The 20,477-nt window shown below is 39.7% G+C and overlaps 1 protein-coding gene across 1 annotated transcript in view; it reads left to right on the top strand.

Annotated features, from left to right (window-relative positions):
• The window catches only part of SLC5A12 (solute carrier family 5 member 12), a 49,229-nt gene that overhangs the window by 10,225 nt on the left and 18,527 nt on the right, over positions 1-20,477 (top strand). The window contains exons 3-9 of the mRNA XM_058544706.1: positions 234-285; positions 1,160-1,227; positions 5,278-5,432; positions 5,553-5,693; positions 10,634-10,763; positions 11,750-11,838; positions 17,555-17,667. Coding sequence (XP_058400689.1) covers positions 234-285; positions 1,160-1,227; positions 5,278-5,432; positions 5,553-5,693; positions 10,634-10,763; positions 11,750-11,838; positions 17,555-17,667 — 748 coding nt within the window. The remainder of the gene's footprint in view (positions 1-233; positions 286-1,159; positions 1,228-5,277; positions 5,433-5,552; positions 5,694-10,633; positions 10,764-11,749; positions 11,839-17,554; positions 17,668-20,477) is intronic.

Below are 20,477 nucleotides of genomic sequence, written 5' to 3'. Positions count from 1 at the left end.
CAAAATTCTTAGCAATCTTAAAAGTCCAACCCTCTTCCTCCATCCATTGCTTATTATCCCTTCTGCAAACAAGTTACAGTGGTCGACGACTTCAAAATTAGAGTGGGTAGGAATGAAATGTTGGTGAGCAAGTTGAAAGAAATACAACTCCAAGGTCAATGAAGAACATTCTAGGCAGTTTTCTTTTCCATGCCACTTTTCTCACTGTTCACCTCATCCTTGTTTCTCCCCAGATTCTCTACACAGGAGTGGTGGTGTATGCTCCTGCTCTGGCGCTCAATCAAGGTGAGCGGTCGACACTCCTGGGTTACGTTCCGCCATTTGTGTGCCTGCACGCTCACCCTGGAGAAATATACATAAAGCATCTTGTTGGGGAGACCTCCCGTGGTCAGGGCGCTCTGAATTACTGTAGTAGTCACAACATAAATCTCTAAAAATTGAGCATTGAAAATAATGCACACAATTAGTTACTTGATTTTGCCCACGTAGTTCCAAACACCCAGTGTGATTGTTTTTTGTGTGTTAATGTGTTTTGTTTTTTAGTCACTGAAGTGATGGCAGTTTTGGTATTGCATATGCACAACCACTAAGTAAGGTCATCTAAACTATATGGTCCCTTCTCAATGATTTCATGAAGCAGATAATCTGAATGCACCAATAAAAGGTGCTTGTAGTAATTAAGATTTATACGTAACACTTTCAAGAGAATAAAATCCTAGAAATAAAGAGGAAAGGAAAAAACAAAGATGAAGTAAATTTCATAATGACACCAATAATATTGGAAGTCCTCAATATTCAGTTTAATCATGCTATGTGCTTATATTGAGAAGTATTAACTCACGGCTGATGTTTAGGTAATTCCAAAGAACTCAGACAAACTTGGCTAAGAAACAAACAGTGCAAAGACTAAAAGCTCCAGAATCTTAGGAGGAAACAATTGGCTTTTAATATTACTTGAAATGTATGGGCTGGGTTGAAGTATAATAATGTAATACAATAACCTTTATCAGAGGTGAGAAAATTTAATGAGAAGACTCTAATTTGATTTCCATTTGCTCACAAAGAACACTGACAAAAATCTTCTGACTTTTTCCTCATAAAGCTTGCTCTTTTATGTCCCTCGGAGAAACTTCTCTCACTGTTTTTTCTCCTTCTGTAGTGACTGGGTTTGACCTCTGGGGCTCTGTGTTTGCAACAGGAATTGTTTGCACGTTCTACTGTACACTGGTATGTATCTAGCTGTGAACAAGTATTTAGCACTATCTCCTAATATGGGATGAGGGCAAATCCTAACAAGAGGGCATCTAATTATAGCAGAAATTGCTGTTCCAAAATGAAATAGAAATATGCTGGCTTATCTTTCACTGTTTCCTGAGGAAGGTGCTGTTATATTATTTAAAATTCTTTTAATTCTTTTACCAACCCTTAGTAGAATTTGGGTTCTGAGCTCCTTCGAGAAAGCCATGGTTAAGGGAAGATTTAACGAAAGGAATATCGCCTTGACTAGAGGATAAGTGCCCATACGTAACTTCTGATAAAAAAATTTTCTCATTAACAGTGATTATAAACCACAGGTAGCATTTATACTTCCCTGTCTACTGGCTGAGGAATACACAATGTGGGTCTGTGTGGTTAAAGATGGCTGATGTGTTGTGAACTTGGGGATTCCACAGCTGGTTTTTGTCTCTTACTTATGGGTAAGCTTGGATTACATTTGTCATTTGGCTTTACATATGCTCTGTGTCTAACCAAGGAACCTGAGTGGTATTGGCAATATATTTATATAATTGTTCTAATCAGTTTAGTTCAAGAAACATTCATTGAACACCTATTATTTGCCATCCCCTGCAACGGGAATCTTTATCCTTCTGAGTCATTGGCAACACATATAGAGGCGACAAGTAACCAGCTCAGAATATGGCAGTGGTTCCCGGACAGCTGGGTTCTCTTTCTTCCTCTATAGAGAAAGATACAGTAATTGATATATTATCAGAAAGTAGACCATCTCTGTATTTTGGCATTATGTGCATATCACATATTCTTTTAACGTATATCATAATATACAATTTTAAAATGCTTTTATCTCTCTTTTTCATACTTGCAAATCTCACCATTTCTTTGCACTAGAAAGTTTTATCTTAATTTTTTTCCTTTCCATTCTCACTCCTATAATTCTATTCCAGGCACACCTCTCCCACTTAGGTTAAAAATAGACTCCTGCTCCTCCCACTTCTGTGGCAGATCAGTTGCTCTGAGGACTCTGTCCGTAGAAGGATAACCGGATGCTTTGCTAGGGCCATAGAGGGCAGACTTCTTAGCAACAACAATGGCAGATGGAAACAGTGGAATCATGTCTTCCAAACATTATTATTATTATATGTAATTTTTGGATTAAGAAAAAGAATAACCCTCGTTTGAACAACAATAGAATGTAAATCAGGAAGAGAGTAATCAGACTTAAGGATTTAATAATCCTCCAATTGTTGGGGAGTAAGACATGTCTTAAATTTAGACTCTAAATTAAAAATTCATGGGGACATTTCAAGGGGATCCATTTAAATAAAATAGTCAAAGTGGAAAAATAATTAAAACAAAACAAAACCTCAGTTGATTTAAGCAAGAGAAGAAAAGAGAAAAAAAGCATGGAAAAGTAGAACAAATGGAAAACAAAAAGTAATATGTCAGAAACAAGTCTGGATAGTTTAATAATCACTGTAAGCTAAATGAGCTAAACTGACTATCTCTTAATTGGTTTCTTGCTTTAGCCCACCCTGTGTGCCTCTGTCAGACTAATCTTCTAAGAACATCCCTTTCTTCATGCCACTTGACTGACCTAATTCTCTTCTTCTCATTGTTCACAGGATAAGGTATGAGCTTCCTAGCATGATGTTGAAAATCTCCTATTATGTGAATCAGTCACCCATCTAATGTCTACTCGCCTCACCTGTGTTCCGTTTCTCCTCTCTCCAGCTAAGCTAGAGGCTTCAGGGTCTCATCAGAATAGTGGCTTATTTAGCTAACACTTTTGCTGGTATTATAGTCACTTGACTTGGATAATCCTGTGGATGCATAGCATATCTAAGATAACCAGCAGGATAGATTAAAAAAATAAGGATTGATTCCTGCCATCCAAGGATTTGCAATCTAGTGAGGTAAACCCTAGATCCCAAACAACACAGACTGATTAAATATGTAAGTGACACTCAAGGTGCAATCAGGGTTATAGATCCGTGTGTGTGTGTGCGCACGCGCGCGTGTGTTTGTGTGAGTCTTGCTGTATGAAGGAGTCATAAAGTCAGAGAAATTTTCACAGCGGCCATAGTCTGTCTTTTGACAAACATTTGATAAAGTGGTTTGGTCTCTTGCCTCATGTCTAGCTGCAGTTCATGTTCATGCATACTTTTTCATAACCAACACCCAGTTGCCTCTGAAAACTGAGGTCTTTGACATTTGGTCTTCATAGCACTAAAATCTGATGTTGTGATTTGGGTCTGGAGGGCTTACCATCTTTAAAGAAAATCAAAATACCACTCTTTAGGAAGTAGGTGGTAAGAGATTGGTTATTCCTCAAATCAGGATTTGAATAGAATATACAAATACAATGCCTCTGGCAGGGACTTCAGTGTCTATTTTTGAAATTACATTTTAATTTTAATTACAAAAGAAATGATGGGACAACCCCAATGTCTTCTCTCTTCTCAAGACAAAGACGAAGGCTGTCATCTTTTCACATAAGTTCTTGACACTCTGGAGGAGCAACCGGGGCAGATAATTCTATTTTTCAACGTTAAAAATACCATGTGCTTTCATTCTCATAGTGCTTACTCATTTTCAAAGCACTTTTTTTATATATCACTTCATTAATCTGTCCCAATTTGCTCAATCCACCTTCACCGTGGTCCTAGGGATTCTGTACCTGGATTACTCCAGCAGCCTGTGTCTTTCCTTCTTTCTTCTTGCCCACCTGTTCTCAACAAGAATTGTACATTGCAATCCCTTGGGGAGCTTTCAAAGAACACTGAGGACTGGGTCCATCCCAGACCTTGATTTATTCAGAATCTCTGGGGTTGGGGCTCAGACATTGGTTTTTTCGTTTGCTTGTTTCCAAGTTCCCCAAGTGACCCTAACAAGGAGCCCGGTTCAGAGGTTAGCCACTCTAACCTCTCGCCTCATCACGCCACCCTGAGCTCTGCCATAGATTCCTCTCCTGAGATCTGGTTTGCTCACCTCACTATCTGACTACCTTCTAGCTCTTAACACTCCCTTCTCCATGAACATCTGGAATCCCTCATTCCTGTCTAGTTCTTTTCTTCTTTATCAGTATTCTATCACCCCAGCTTCCCAAAATTTATTCACCATCACCACTTTTACCAAAAAAAATCTCAAGTTGTACGAGCCAGACCCTGGTGATTACCCTCCATTCTCACACCACTTCATCCCCTGTATCCCTTCAATCACAAGCGATGTTGATTTTACCTCCCAAATATCTTTCCAATCCATCAGCTTCTTTCCGTCTCTACCCTACTTCAAACGTCTGTCATCTTGGGCACGGATCACTGAAATGAACTCTGCGCTCATCTCTCAGCTCCTTTTCTTCTACGGTCCTGCAATCTGCTGTCCACACAACCACCACTGCACCTACTGTGAAACAAACAAACAAAATCGCTCACCTAAATCTCTTTGTGTTCTCTTATTGGTCTTGAGAAGTCATTTAAGTAGCTTTGTCAAAATCTGTGTGTTCTGGCCTCTCGCACATTCAGCAACCTCCCTTCGGCGCTCCATACATCCCTCAATCTGTACCTTCCAGCATTCTTGCATTTCTTCAGGCAGCCATGCCTCTCCTCCCTCCACCCATGCTGCTCCCCTCTCCTCTTTGTCCTCTGTACCTGGTGAGTTCCTATGCATTCTTCAGAACTTAGTTCGAATGCTGTCTCCTCATGACCAGGCCAGGGCTCCCTGCTATATGCTCTCACACTAACCTGTCCTTCTTAATTGCACTGTCCACAGTTTAAATAAATATCTCTATTATTATCTGGTATCTGCTTCTCCCACTAGGTTGATATAAACTCTATGAAGTTGAGAAAGGAACCTGTCTCTTTCACTTGCCGTTTTTATTCCCATGCTTAACATAGTACATGACACATACAAGATGCTCAGTGACTGTAGCTGAATGAAAGAAAGAATGAATGAATGATTGCATTGGCAGGGAGCTCGTGAAGAACTGGAAGAATTGCAGGCCTCTTTTTCGAGAACTCACCTTCATTCTCTCCATTTCAGGGAGGCTTAAAGGCAGTGGTGTGGACAGATGCGTTTCAGATGGTTGTCATGATTGTCGGCTTCTTAACGGTTCTCATTCAAGGATCATCTCATGCTGGTGGATTACACAATGTGTTAGAGCACTCAAGAAATGGATCTCGACTACATATATTCGAGTATGGCCAATGCTACTTTTCCATATTTTATAAAGATTTTGCTGCATGACCGCAGCACCTAAAATAACATCTGGGCATCAAAGGGACATCTTTGTTCACTCGCTTGTCTCTGCCTCGTAGCTTTGACGTGGATCCTCTCAGGCGGCACACTTTCTGGACAATCTCCGTGGGAGGCACTTTTACGTGGCTTGGCATCTACGGAGTCAACCAGTCCACCATCCAGCGATGCATCTCTTGCAAAACAGAAAAGCATGCAAAGTTGTAAGTTATTAATACAGAAACATTTCTATGTTTTCTCTGCCCTTATTGGATACTTATTATATGCTTCCTATTGTGTGTGTGTGTGTGTGTGTGTGTGTGTGTGTGTGTGTGCGCGTGTGTAAGAGAAAGAGAAACAGAAGATTCATTTAAGCCTGTCAACAGTTTTGGGAGGGCTCCTTACTACTCTCATGTCAGCAGGGAAGTGGCAGAGCCAGGGCTTGGACTCACATCTGTCTGCCTTTGCTTTCCATCATTTGCTGCCTCCATTTATTGAGAAGTTACTAGGATAAATCAGGTGCCTGTGTGGCAATGCAGAGGTAAATAACACATATTTCTTACTCACAGTTTCTGTGAGGAGATGGTTCCTGTCACTTATTTCATTCAGCATGAGGTCTCTTCAACTATTTTTCTTTCGATGGATATACCTTAAAGTTTCCAAGGAAAAGTGAAAAAGAAGAAAACCTAAGGTGACAAGGGAGGCCATGAGGGGAGGCTGTCGGGCTCTGACGCTTGCTGGGGTGGCCGGTCCCAGTCTTGCTGGGCCTGCCTTCTCTGAAGGCCTCCAGCAGGTGACAGCTTGCCGAGCCTTTCCCAAGCCCTGCAAGTCATCCTTCGCTCTGGAATGGGGACCAAAGGAAGTTATGTACTTTTTGCAAAACAGGCAGAAATAAGCTAGAATTGCCTCTAAAAGGGGCATTTCAGCCTCATCGTTGCTGTCCAAGGTGCCACCCTCCCCAGTTGTCAGGATGCCCTTAACTTTCCTTAGAATGAGAAACAGCCACTATGAATATTTCCACAACTGATTTTAAAATCCTTTCAATGCACAGTTTCTTATTCAGACTGAATAAAAGATAAAAATGCCAGAATATGGTTCGCCATTTTGTAACTTGAATTCCAGAAGGGAATGTATTACTTATATATTTTGCACACTCTCAGGAGGAAGAAATAAAAGCATTATCTAGTATTCCATTAAATCTCTGGTAACATATTTATATCCTATTAGAATAAATAATATTAACAAACCCTCCACACACATAATCATCCTTTATCAAATAGCTGAATTGCTGAAAATGTACTTAAGATCAAATGTGACTTTGATCTCAAAATTCATTTAAAATTAAAATTCATTTAAATTTCTGCTTTAAAATAAACTAGAGTTGACTGTATCTCTAAAGGGAAAAATCTTTTGGTGAAATAGACATTCTCTGTTAAATCTAGTTTTTAAAAAATCTTATGTGTTTGCGTTATATTACTTTTTCTTGTGAACATGCCTAAATTCTCTCTATTACTGCAATAATACCTGAAAGTTAGGAAATGTATTTTTTTTATCATTTTTTCCCCACAAAGTCAAGAACAATGCTTTGTGCTTATTAAATGTTTATTACTTATTAAACAAAGTAATGCTTCAAGATGGTCATTCTTGTGTGTACAATGTGCAAACATATGTACATGGACACACATATATATGTAGGAGTATATGTATGTATGTGTGTGTGTATATATAGGAGTATATACATGTGCATGTATGTGTGTATATAGAGGAGTATATATATACGTGCGTGTGTCTGTGTGTCTTTATAGAGGAGTATACACATGTGTGTGTGTATGCATACACACACTCATGCACATACACTCCCATGTGTGTTTGTGTCTGTGTATCTATCTCTAAGCCTCATTTAGTGAGTCAGTTTAAATCAAGCAAAGTCAATGCAATTCCATTCATATTAGTTGCTTGGAATTTGGAATTTGTTGCATTAGTATTTAATGGGTCTGAAAACTGTCAGAAAAGGAGAGATACTCATGAAGAAAGAAATGTACATAATTTACCAAGCATTTAGGACTGCCCCTTGGGTTCCACCCATCTCCACTCCTATGGAGGGACCAGAGCTATGATAGGAATTTTGTGAGAATAAGTAAAGATGAAAAAGTAAAAATTTTCTTTAGAAAAGACTTCCCAGAGAGAATCCAAATTGATTTAGTTAATACTATTCAGAAGAATCAGTCAAAATGGTCAGTGCCCTTGAGGTGCTCACAGCTGGAGGGGCTAATGTGGTGGGGCTCTCCATCGCACAACTGGAGCCTTAAGGTCATTAGGGGGCGCTGGAGGCCACTGGGAGCCAGCTGCCGGCGGCCTCTCACCTGGAGGCTCTGCAGACTTGATGAAATGCACTGCTCTGCTCAGTGATCTGAGAGCCGGATGTAATTAAAACACTCCATCAGAGTTTAGGAAAAGCTCTGCTGCTGGGGAAAAATACATCCTGCCACACAGGTAGGTGAAAATAGATCCGTAAATTTCACACGGATGTGGCCATGGTTAAACCCACCATTGACTCATTATATATGCATTTAATTGCATGGACAAGAGTGCTGATTAGTCGCTAAAGACAACTTCACTGTAAGTCAGATCCTCCTCACACCTAGAAATAATATCTCTTACCTAGCCATTTTAGAGCTGCTGCCTGGAAGCTGACATGCACTCCTGTTGTCTCTAGACCCCTGTCTGTCTTCAGGACTGCCGGAAGCAGATGCTGCTGTGAGGGTGGGAGGAGTTGATGCAGCTATCCACCCTTCCCATGACCACTCCATCTCCCTGCTAAGATGAGCACACCCACACACGGTCACTCGTGTTCTGTTCCCACTGCCTTACTTTGTTTTCCTCATATCTCCTATCACATCTAAAATCATCTTATTTATTTATTTCATTTCTGTGATTATTACCTGTCTCCAATCCCAGAACATTATCTCCATGACGGGGGTTCTGTGTTGCTCACTGCTGTATCCCCAGTACCTAGAACAGAGCCTGGTACATAGAGATGCTTGATAAATATTTTTTGCATGAATTAATGAAGTGGCTTAAGTTACAAACAGGAGAATTAGCCCTGTAGAAAATCAAAGTCCATTTCTAGTGAAAAACAAATTCACAATAGAAGGACTTGAACATTCTATACAATCTTGCCATTGGTTTGTCATTTCCCATAGTTTACTGTGACGTTTTAGAAATGTTTTGGGTAATGTCTGAATGTCTTCTCTATGGCTATATAACCTACAATATTTTGACAGACCCACATATATTTTTACTCATTCAATCCTCATGTTAGTCCTATAACAAGAAGTAAAGTAAGTGTGTTACAGATGACGTTTCTGCCCCAGAGTGTTATGTGACTTGTCTAAGGTCACATCCTTGTGAAGGACAAAGTCTTCTGACTCCAGGTCCAATGGCTTTTTCAAAAAATAAATGATATAGGGGCCGGCCCGGTGGCATAGTGGTTAAGGTCACGTGCTCCACTTCAGCAGCCTTGGGTTTGTGGGTTCGGATCCTGGGCGCAGACCTACACACGGCTCATCAAGCCATGTTGTGGCAGCATCCCATATACAAAATAGAGGAAGATTGGCACAGATGTCAGCTCAGAGACAATCTTCCTCACCAAAAAATAAATAAATAAATAAAAATGATATAAAGAGCATGATCACATTGTACTGAATGTCCACTATTTATTCATTCAATCATTTATCACCAAAAATAAAAGAATTTTACATCTGCTCTGTGCCAGCACAATTTATATTCTGGGGACATAGCACTGTGTTCGTCTGAGTAAGGGAAACGGATAATCAACAAATGAATAGAGTTTCAGACAATGATAGATGCTGAAAAGTTGTAAAGCAGTGCAAGGAGTAGAAACTGAGGAGAGAGCAGGGAGTGACTATTTCAGGCGGAGATGCTCAGAGAAGCCTCTCGGGGGATGGCCTGAGTAGAGGCAGGAACAGAGTTTGCCTGCTCAGCCGACAGCAAGAGCACAACCAGTGTGATCTGTGGGTATTGATCACCTTAGGTACCACCTGTCTTCCCAAAGGAGATCTGGGAAACAACCCCTCCAAACTCAAAGATAAACAGGTTAGAAAACTCTCAAGGAGCTAACTGCTGAGATGAGACCTCTTTCTAACGTAAATGATGTACAATACAAACTGCTAAATGGGATAATTCTGTAACATATTTGCTTCATAAGTGAGTACTTTGATTTAAAGGTTTTCTGAAAGTCAGGTACCCCTGTGCAGAGGTCTCAGGGAGCTTTGACACGAATGTGTGTCCTTTCATTTGGATGTCGATGCATCCGATTCCTTGCAAACGATGGCCAGATCCAAGACAACACTGGGCGTTGTCTCTGCCTGGACCCCCGCGGCTCTCTCCAGAGTGAGGTGTGCTCTCTCAGACCAGCACAAGGCCAGTCGACATTCCAGTCTTCCCTGAGAGTAAGAAAATGAGTAACATTTTGACTTTCAGAGGACAGTAATGAATACAAAATAACCACAGGATCCTGCAAAAACACTCCAACTGGAATTAAGCATATCTGTATGTTGTAGAATAAAAAGAATTACCCCAAAGAAGAGGGTAAAATGACCTTAGGTTTTTCATACTTTCTATTGTCTTTAAGAAAACTCAACTTTAAATCTCATCTGAATTAACCTCCAGAGTGAATATTTCCAGAACTTGTCTACTTCTACATTTACCTCATTATCCCTCTGGAAGAAAAGATGTTAAAATGTAAGTTGGCTTTTTGACAATCTCATGAATTGAGTGGGGAGAAACCACTTGGAGTTATATAATATGAGTGATTGGTCTATGAAATTTCATCCAAGAAAATAGATCTCATACCACATTTTGAAACTTTGCAGAAAAGCTCTTGGTTTCAAGAGAAAATTCATCGAAAAACTACGTCATTCAAAGTTCACGATCAGTCTAAAAATGTAATGTTCCTAAACAAAAAAAAAATGCAAAAGTATAACATGTAACGATTCTTGAAGTCTGTAGGATTTTATTTTACAGCAAAAGGCCAGAAAAATTTTACTGTGAGTCTTTGGTAATGATGTCACCATGTGGTAATGACATCACCACACTGTCACATGGAATGGAGGCTACACTAGACCCATGTGTTCTTTTCTAGAGCCTTGTATTTTAACTTGTTGGGTCTCTGGATCATTCTGCTGTGTGCTGTCTTCTCTGGCTTGATCATGTACTCCTACTTCAGAGACTGTGACCCCTGGACTTCTGGCATTATCTCAGCCCCAGACCAGGTATGTGTTCCCTCAGGGCCCATGGGGAGTGGCGGGAATGTGTGTGCTCCTGGCCATCAATGGGTAATGTGGGGTCCTTCTCTTTCCTGCCTGGACCTTTAGCCGCTTCTCACAGCCTGAGGACTTGGTTTCTTCCCTCTCCTCGTGGGTGACATCACCACACATCGGTTTCTAATACGGAGGAGTGAGCATGTCCCCAAGGACATTACCTTGACCTTGAAGGCAGGCCTGGAGCCAGGGCGAGGCTGGGAGAGTGGACAGTGGGCTTGAACCCACGGCTTTGATGGTCGATGCTGCCTTTAGACACTTTTCTTCTCTATGTCTCAAGTTGATTAATGATGTTTTAATCTCAAATTGAACAAAATGACCCTTAGTTCTGGAATGCTTCTGCTCATGTCTTCTCATCATAGCTTAAACACCATCACCCCCAATATACTACATTAAACGTGCTTTCAGAAACCCCATTTATGGAGAGTATGTTCAGGAGGCACAATTGTTCCGCTCCTCCTCCCTATGTATTCAACTGTCCCCTCTGTCCCGTGGGGGTTCCTCTCCCACAAATCTGGCTACAGAGTAGAGCCATAATACCTCGAATCCCTGAAGACCCGTTTTAAGCATTTATTTTCAGGGTTTAATTGTTAACATTAAGGGTAAACAGTCAAGAAAATAGCATACATTCCAAACATAAGAAAAACTTTAAAAGTTCCTGAACCTTCTGGAGTCCATCCAACGCTTTTTCTTAATAATGTCTATCTCCTTCCTTCCCCTTCTCCTCTCCTACAGCTGGACCTCGGACCCATGGAATTGGATTGATCATAACCTCATAGCACGTAACAACCTTAGTCCGTGCAAACTGCTTGATTATGACTTTATTTTGTATTTTTTCTCTCTTTTTTTCCCCCCTCCTTTTGCTAAAAAGCTACATTCCCACATTTCAGCCACTGCTGACAAGACCTCTCATCCCGTCTTGTTTGCCTCCTCTTCAGCTGATGCCGTACTTTGTCATGGAGATATTTGCCACAATGCCAGGCCTGCCGGGACTCTTCGTGGCTTGTGCCTTCAGCGGGACTCTGAGGTGAGCATACTGACAACACTCTGCTCTGAAGGTGGTGATGATCGTGATGATGGTGATGGCGACAAGGATGATGGTGGTAGTGATCACAGTGCTCACTGAGTACTTACTGTGTGTCGACTGCCCTGTTGAATGTTTTATTTGTGTTTACTCATTAGTTGTCACACAGTATTTGATACTGAAACTTCACTCATATTATCATCAGTTTACAGAGAAGGAAACAGGTTTAACAAGGTAGCTACTCAAGCATGGTGAGACAGTAAGCTGCAGAGGCAGGAGGTGAGCCGAGGTCTGCCCCGACACTAGACCTCTCTGTTTATTTTCTCCACCCTGTCTGATGCGAGCTGCCCCCACGATTGCACACCACCTTTACACAGGCAGCTCGCTGTGCTGGCTCTTCTCAGTCGGCTGCAAGGTGTTCCTGCAGATCTATCCTTTCCAGTCCATTACCCTCATCTTTAATAGCACACTCAGGCTGCTAGTAACTTCTATCCCCCAAATGCAGACATTATTCTAAACACAAAATTATTCATACATTTATTCTGACAAATATTTTAGAAGGTTTTGTTGTGCCAGACACAGTTGGTGACAGTGGGGATACTGCAGAGAACAAGACTGACATAAGCATTGCACTCATATGCAGTGTGTATTCTAAGAGACGTGGAAGATGGACCACATATAAGTAAACAAAATAAACAAGACATTGTTTGATAATGACAAATAGTATAAAGGAAAACACTGAGTGATGTCCTAGAGAGATGTGAGAGCTGAGGGTTCTACTTTTGATAGGGTCTTCAAGGAAGTCCTCTTTGAGTTGGTGACGTTTGTGTTGAGATCTAAAGGATGCACAGGCAGGAACCTTTACAGGCAGGGGGAAGGGCACAAACCAAGGCCCAAGGAGATAACATGGACGGAGTGTTTGAGGAACAAAGAGAAGAATTGAAGCCTGAGGAACTGGAAGGAGAGCAGATGGGGTGAATCTGAAGAGGCGGGCAGGCATCAGATCATGAAGAGCCTTCGTGAAATGGTAGAGTTTGCAGTTCAGGTTAAATGGGAAGGCATCTGAAGATTTGAAGCAAGAGACTGAGTGATGTCATCCAGTTGAAGACCCAGTCCCCCCCTGTGTGGGGAAGAGACCATGGTAAAAGCAGGAGTGGTGAAAGGGGTGCTCAGATAGGCGGGACTTGTCTTAATGCAGGTGAGAGATGATGGTGACCTGGAGGAGGCGGGGAGGCAGTGCCGAGAGCAGTGTGCTGAAACATGAAGCCTGTGTCCTCACTTTTCTTTAGGCGGGACACTCTCTCTCATGATGCAGAGAGTCAGCTGGCAGGGCAAGCCTCTTTTCCCTTCCTGGAGCTCAGAATCAATTATAGGATGGATCAAAGACCAATTTTAGGATAGAAAGTGAGCAGGGTCAAAATTCAAACAGTACCAGAGGACAAAAGTAAAACCTCTATATCTTATTCCTCAAATCCTTTACCTCACCCCATAGAGTTAACCACTGCTAATAATTTCTTGTTAATAAACCAGAAAATTTCTTTGCTTATGTGAATATATATATTTTTTAGTGTACAAAGGAGAGATCATATTGTATATCTTGCTTCATTTCTTTAAGTTAATATAATTTAGAAATCTTTCCATATCAGTAGATCTACCCTTTTTTTTTTAATCCACTGTAATATATTTGACCAGTCCTTTAGTGTAAGGCACAGCTAACAACGCCATGTCCTAGTCTGTTCGGGCTGCTATAACAAGGTGCCACAGACTGGGTCGTTTATAAACACAGACACTTATTTCTCACAGTTCTACGGGCTGGGAAGTCCAAGATGAAGATGCCGGCAGAGCCGATGCCTGGGTCACACCTGGGAGTCTTCTGGCTGTGTCCTCACATGATGGAAGGGACGAGGGAGCTCTCTGGAGTCTCTATAAAAGAGACTAATTATATAAAGGCACTAGTTCCATGCATGACGGCTCCACCCTCATGACCTAATCACCTCCCAAAGGCCCACCTCCTAACACCATCACAGTGGGGATTAGGGTTCAACATGTGAGTTTTGAGGACATACAGGATGTTCAGTCTATAGCACACTACAGTGTATATCTTTCTGAAATTGTGCGAAGATATGCAGAGGCTACATTCCAAGAAGTGAGATTACTGTGTCAAAATACATATTCATTTAAACTTTTCACGGACATTGTTAAAGTGACTGCCACAAATTTTCACCAGTTTATACACTGAAAAGAAAATGCTAGAGTGTCTCTTTCTGCACACTGCTATCCATACCGAGTACTATCAAACTTTTAATCTTGCCAATTTGGTAGGTAAAAAATGGTAACTAATTTTACTATGAATTCCCTTGATCATAAGCGGAATTGGCTACTTTTCCTTACTTTCATTGTCTATGTGTATGTCTCTTCTGTAAAATGTCAGTTCATGTTCTCTGTTAATTTTTTTTGTTTTCCTCTTTACGTGCAAGAAAAATAGCCTGTTGACGAATGTCTCATTTTTTTTTTGTTTGTCCTGTGTATTTGCTCTATTAATGGTCGTTTTGAGTATATGGAGATTTTAATTTATATTAATCAATGCTTTTCCATTATGGTTTCTGGGTTAATATCATACTGAGAAGGGCCTCTCCCTTCCATCATTATAACTATTCACCCAGACACCATTCTAGTGTATTTATCATTTTACTAAATGTTAAAATCGTTAAATCATCTAGACTATACACACGGTATAAGAAATGAAGAGGAGCTCCTGCATTATTTTCCTTCTATGTTAGTAGCCAGTTGTCCCATTATTTTTAGTAAATAAGCCATGTTTTCATCACTGACTTGAAATGCTATTTTTATTCCCTCTACATTTGTCTATGTATTCAGGACTTCTTCTGGATTTTCTTTTATATTCCTTTGGTCTATTTGTCTACAGCTACGCCAATATTAATAATTTTAATGACTATGCTTTAAAATACAATTTAATATCTGTTAGGCTGGAACTTATTCATTACTTTTTCTTTAGTAGAATTTTCCTAGCTATCTAGAGTTCTTTTTCTAACTATTTTCTGTTAATTCTTCAGGATTTGATTGTACTGAAATCATGATATCTGCAAATATTTTAAGTTTTTCTTTTCTAACAGTTACACTTCTATGTTCATTCTCCTATATAATTGTGCTTTGAGAACAGTGATAAGTGATTGAGGGATAGCAGAAATTCTTGTTTTGTCATGTACTTTAAGGGGAATGGTTCTCGGATTTTACCATTAAATATGTTATCAAATTTTGGTTTCAAAGATATTATTTACATTTAAGAAAATTCATATAAAATTACTAAAATTGTAAAAAAATGCATATATTTATTCTACTTTTAGGAAAAATTTTTATGAGGGAGAGATATTGTATTTCAGTAACATTCGGGCATTTTTGAAATGGATATTTTTCTTTTTTTAACTTTTGGCATATTAATACGTTGACAAATTTCCAAAATAGGAACATCCTGGAAGTTATATAGTGACTTTAACTTGCTTATGGTGTAATTTTTATTTAGTGTACTGCTGAATTATTTTTACTAATATTCTTTTTAGGATTTTGCATCAGTAACACAGAGTGAGATTGTTCTGTGGTGCTGGTATTAGGATCTCAGGAGAACTAAGGACGGAAATGATGAGCACCAGAGGACCAAACACAAGTAGGGGAGACACCCTAGCTTTTATGTTGTCCCTCTGTACAGACCTTTATTTTTTTTATTTCTTACTCTAAGGCTGACTCTCTTCAGACTGGAGAATATAGCTGTCAACAGGTATTCCCCCATAAGAGAATGGTTAACTCTTGTGATCTCAAGTCCAAAAATTCCAAGAAATGGACACATGGGACAGCACATGACATGGACACATTACCTTTGCTACAACGTTAGGGAGGGTTCTGGGATGGGAAAGGGGAAGACAGGAGTGGGAGGAGAATAAAGAGTAGTGGTTGAGGGAGAAGAAAAAAAAAGATGTCCACCATCTTGCAGCAGTTTTAGAATCTGAGAAATTGACCTATGGGTAATGCACCTGACTGCAAAAGCAACCCAGCAGAGATTCTACAAATTGGATTCTTCTGGGCCAAATCCAGCTTTTTGCTCCCTCCCAGTGGATTCAAGGGTTAACTCTAATGTCTGAAACTTTCAGATGATGGAGTTGGAGACGTATATGTTGGGAGCATGGATGCTCCTTTTATTTGATAGTCTCCTTCCTTGATTTGACCTTCCTGGAGCTGCAGACAGAAGAGGAATCTTGCAGGGAATATATACCATGCCTCGATTCTCAGGAAAATGAGAATGGCACCTCCAAGTACTGAGAGTTTCAATTTCCAGAAATGGGTCTTGGGAAGTTTCTACTTGCTGTATCTGTCATTTAGGGCAGGAACTTTTAAATTTTGCACAAGATCTACCTGGAACTATTCCAACCAAAGTAACCTACAGCTAAAATTAATGACACTATTATCCTGTGTTACAGAAAAAAGAAAAAGTTTCAGTTTTCTTCCATGCTGTTGGCACAGCTATAGCTTGTCTTCAAAAATGGGAGGACAACAAAGTAATTAGCTAATGAATATCAATGGAAAACTAAAACACAGCTGGCCAGCCTTTGTTCATCAGCTTGTTTCTTTTCCAGAACTTTGTTTGTGGTTGTGACTTTGCATCATGTGAATTTAATATAGATATCTATTCTACTAGCTAAAATATTCCTGATCTATCTGAGGAATTAAATAAACTTTCAGGCTATTCTGCAAAGAAGACCCCAACTTCCAGTCCTCTGTCGCCTAGGCGAGTTTTAGACCATGAGACTGAACTCTGGTCAGAAAGCCACAGAGAGAACGTCAGAGCTTTCACGCAGTTGTGGTCTTTGCCTGCTTCTGAGTCTCACCTTTTGCCCCTTTCTCTCTTACTAAGTGCATTCTAGCCACTCTGGTAGCTTCAGGTTGTTGAATGCAATAAGCTTTCCATCTCGAGGCATTTAAATGCAATTTTCCCTCTCTTCTTGACCATCTTTCCCCCAGTTTGCATGGGTCCTGTCAGTGCCTATCCTAACTGTCACTTCCAAAGGGAAGAATGTCCTGACTTCATCCTGGGGGGGTTAGATCTCTGCAAGACATCCTCTCACAGCACCTTGTTATTCTCCTTCATGACCATGGTAATCAGTTGTGTAATTGGGTGTTAAATATCTGTGTTGTCAAGTAGAGTGTAAGGTCCACGTCTTCCTGGTTCACCATTGTATGCCTGGTACCCAGAGTGAACGGATGCATACATGGTGTGAAAGAATGAACGAATGAATGATTAATGAGTGGCAAACTGTGCTGATTCCTAGATGAGGGTAGTCACTACTTCCTGCCTCAAGTCCAACCCAACACACACACGCGCGCGCACACACACACACACACACACAATCTCTCTGCTACTGCCCGGTAACCCGTTTAACATCTTGTTAAGAGGGATTAGGGGAAGTTAGAGCCTGAAAGCCCAGCTTCTTCACTGGAGTCTGAGGGAGAAATCAAAGAGCATTAAGCACAGAAGCAGCTTTGAAGAGTGAGTAGACAGGCGTGAGTTTCCTCGGGAGTCCCGGAAGAAGGATATATGTCTGCATCTGTGTTTTCTAAAGCCCTGCCTTGTCTCCTTGCCCCGGATGACAGGGCAGGCTGGTCAGCTTTCTTCAGCCTGGACTATGTTCTCGCTTTTCTCTCCCTGCAGCACCGTGGCTGCCAGCATCAACGCCTTAGCAACGGTGACCTTTGAGGATTTCGTCAAGAGCTATTTTCCCCATCTCTCCGACAAGCTGAGCACCTGGATCAGTAAAGGCTTATGTAGGTACAGCCAGTGGCGCTTCTATTCCACATCATGAAATGTACGTGGGATACATGTCACAGTGCTGCACAAGCTGTTCGGGACACACTGAGAGGCACAAATGCACAGAGATCCATGCGGAATCTCACATATAGATTTTTTGTGTGTGTGTGAGGAAGGTCAGCCCTGAGCTAACATCCGTGCCAATCCTCCTCTTTTTGCTGAGGAAGACTGGCCCTGAGCTAACATCTATTGCCAATCCTCCTCCTTTTTTCCCCTTTTTCTCCCCAAAGTCCCAGTAGATAGTTGTATGTCATAGTAGCACATCCTTCTAGTCGCTGTATGTGGGACGCCGCCTCAGCATGGCCAGACAAGCGGTGCGTGGGTGCGCGCCCGGAATCTGAACCCAGGCCGCCAGTAGCGGAGCGCGTGCACTTAACCGCTAAGCCACAGGGCCGGCCCTAACATATGGATTCTTACCCTTCCACGGGTACCAGGAAAGAATGGCCAGCTAGCTCACCGTTCACCAACCTTATTTTCTGCACTCTTCTGTGCCCACCCTACACTCTAGATCCATCCCATCAGCATCTCTTGATTATGCTGTGTACTGGTTGTTTTAGTCCCTCTACATGGGAAGATGTTCTGCTCACCATGGCCAGTCACTTTGTCTAATAAAACCCAACTCTTTTCTAAAGAATCCTTTATTACAGAACTCCCAGTAACCTCATCTCAAAGAATAACTGCTCCTTGCTTAATCTTACAATTGCGTGTTATGTTTATAATCACTGTAGCACTTACCATATTGAATTATAGTTTTACAAAGTTTGCTTCTTTTTAAGTTTAAACAAATTATATGCTTATTTACCCATTATAGAAAATGTAGGTAATTTTGGAAAATATATGTTCTTTTTAAATAAAATTACATCTAATTTTGTTCTTGGTTATTTTTTCTCCTAGCATACTTTAGTGAGCATTTTCCTGTGTCATGTATGTATTCTTTGAAAACATGGTTTTTGACTGATTGCTTAATATTCTATAAAATGGCTTATTTTCTCATTTTTATGTTGTTACTTTTTGAATTCTTTTTTCATTTTTTGTAATATTTTGTGATGAAACTCACATACAGAAATCTTTAACTGAATCTGTAATTTTTTTTCCATAGTACAAACTTCCAAAAGAAAATTACCTGATCAAATAACACAAATTCATTGACAATTCTTGATCCATATTAAGAAAAATAGTTCCAACAAGTTCCAATTAATATTACATGTGGCAGCAGTGAGTGGTGACGTGCTCTTGATATTAATATTTTTAAAAGTTGGCCAAATTCATGGGCAAAATAACATCACATTTTTGCTTTAATTTACATTTTTTGATTCATAGTGAATTTGAACATTTTTCAGATAAGTAGCCATTTGTATTTCTTTGTGAAGAATCTATTTATGCTGTTTGTTGATGAGATATTAGAAATTTTGTTTGTAAAATCTCTTCATATTTAAAAGAAATGTGGCCTTAGTATATTGCAGAATGTCTTCTAGATCTTTTTAAAATACATTTTGATGTGTAGAAATTATAATATTTATTTGATCATATATGTTATCATTTCTTTAACTATTTCATCCATTTTTTTCATGCTTACAAACTTCTTCTCATCCAAAACCCATTTATATATTTCTTTATAGATTGTAAGTAATCTTATATTTCATACTTAATATTCAATATGTTTAAATTATTTATGATTTGTAATGAGGATCTAAATTGTTTTTTGTCTTATATAGCTAATTTTCTCAGCATCATTAATTAATCCAATATTATTCAGTGGCTTTAATATTTTTAATAATGATAATATACAATATAAAATTCTTTCATCCATAAGAATATGTTTCATAATATATACATGAAATTAAATTTAAAATTTATCGATTGCAGGCCTAATACCGTCTTGTTTTATATTCTAGCTTTGTATTGTTTTATTTAAAATATCTGGTGGAGTAACTGTCACTTTTCTTTTAGTTTAAAATTTTAAATTTTTCAGCTGTTTTCTTTTTTTACAAAAAACATTTTGGCTCTTCATGTTTGTTTATTCTTTCAGATTAACTTTAAAATAATTTATTGTATATCATCTAGCTGCACCCCCCATCCCAATGGGATTGCATTAAATCTAAAAATGTATTTGGGAAGAATTGACATCTGTGTAAGCTTGCCATCTAGCAATAGCATTTATTTTTCCATTTACTAATATCAGAGTTCCTATCCCAGATATTAATCACACTCACGGCTTCCTCCTGCGGCTTTTCCCCTCCTCCCACTCGCTCTCCTCCTCTTCCCTCTCCCCTTCCTCCTCTTCTTCTTCTCTGTTATTGATATTATGAATGGGATGCTTTTTCCATAATATATTCTGAACTGTTTATTATCCATATGGCAAAGCTGTAGCTTTTTGTTTGTCTTGTTTTGTAAAGCACGCATCTGGCCATTTACCCAACTCTTGTTGATTCTCAAAATTTTAATTGGTTTTCTAGTAAGTGTGGTTATTGGCTACAAATATTGACAGTTGTATCATCTCCTTATTCTTAAATGTTCTCCTAATTTGGGTTGTTTGTTCTCCATGTCCTTCACCTTTTCTCTTATTTTCCTAACTTTGTCCTTATCTGCATACTTGAAGAACTCAAGTTTTTTCTCAATGTTACTGTGAGTTCTCCACAAATTAAATGTCTTAACAATAATGACTTTAATTCTGCTGTTATGTTTTGTTCCTTACATTTTATTATAAAAGTTTAATCATACAGCCAAGTTCATAGATTCTTATGATAAATTCCCATATTATACCACG

This window comes from Diceros bicornis, chromosome 7 (genome assembly GCF_020826845.1).
Source record: "Diceros bicornis minor isolate mBicDic1 chromosome 7, mDicBic1.mat.cur, whole genome shotgun sequence".
Lineage (NCBI taxonomy): Eukaryota > Metazoa > Chordata > Mammalia > Perissodactyla > Rhinocerotidae > Diceros > Diceros bicornis.
Note: the sequence above shows the minus strand (reverse complement) of the source record. Positions and strands in the feature narration are given on the sequence as shown.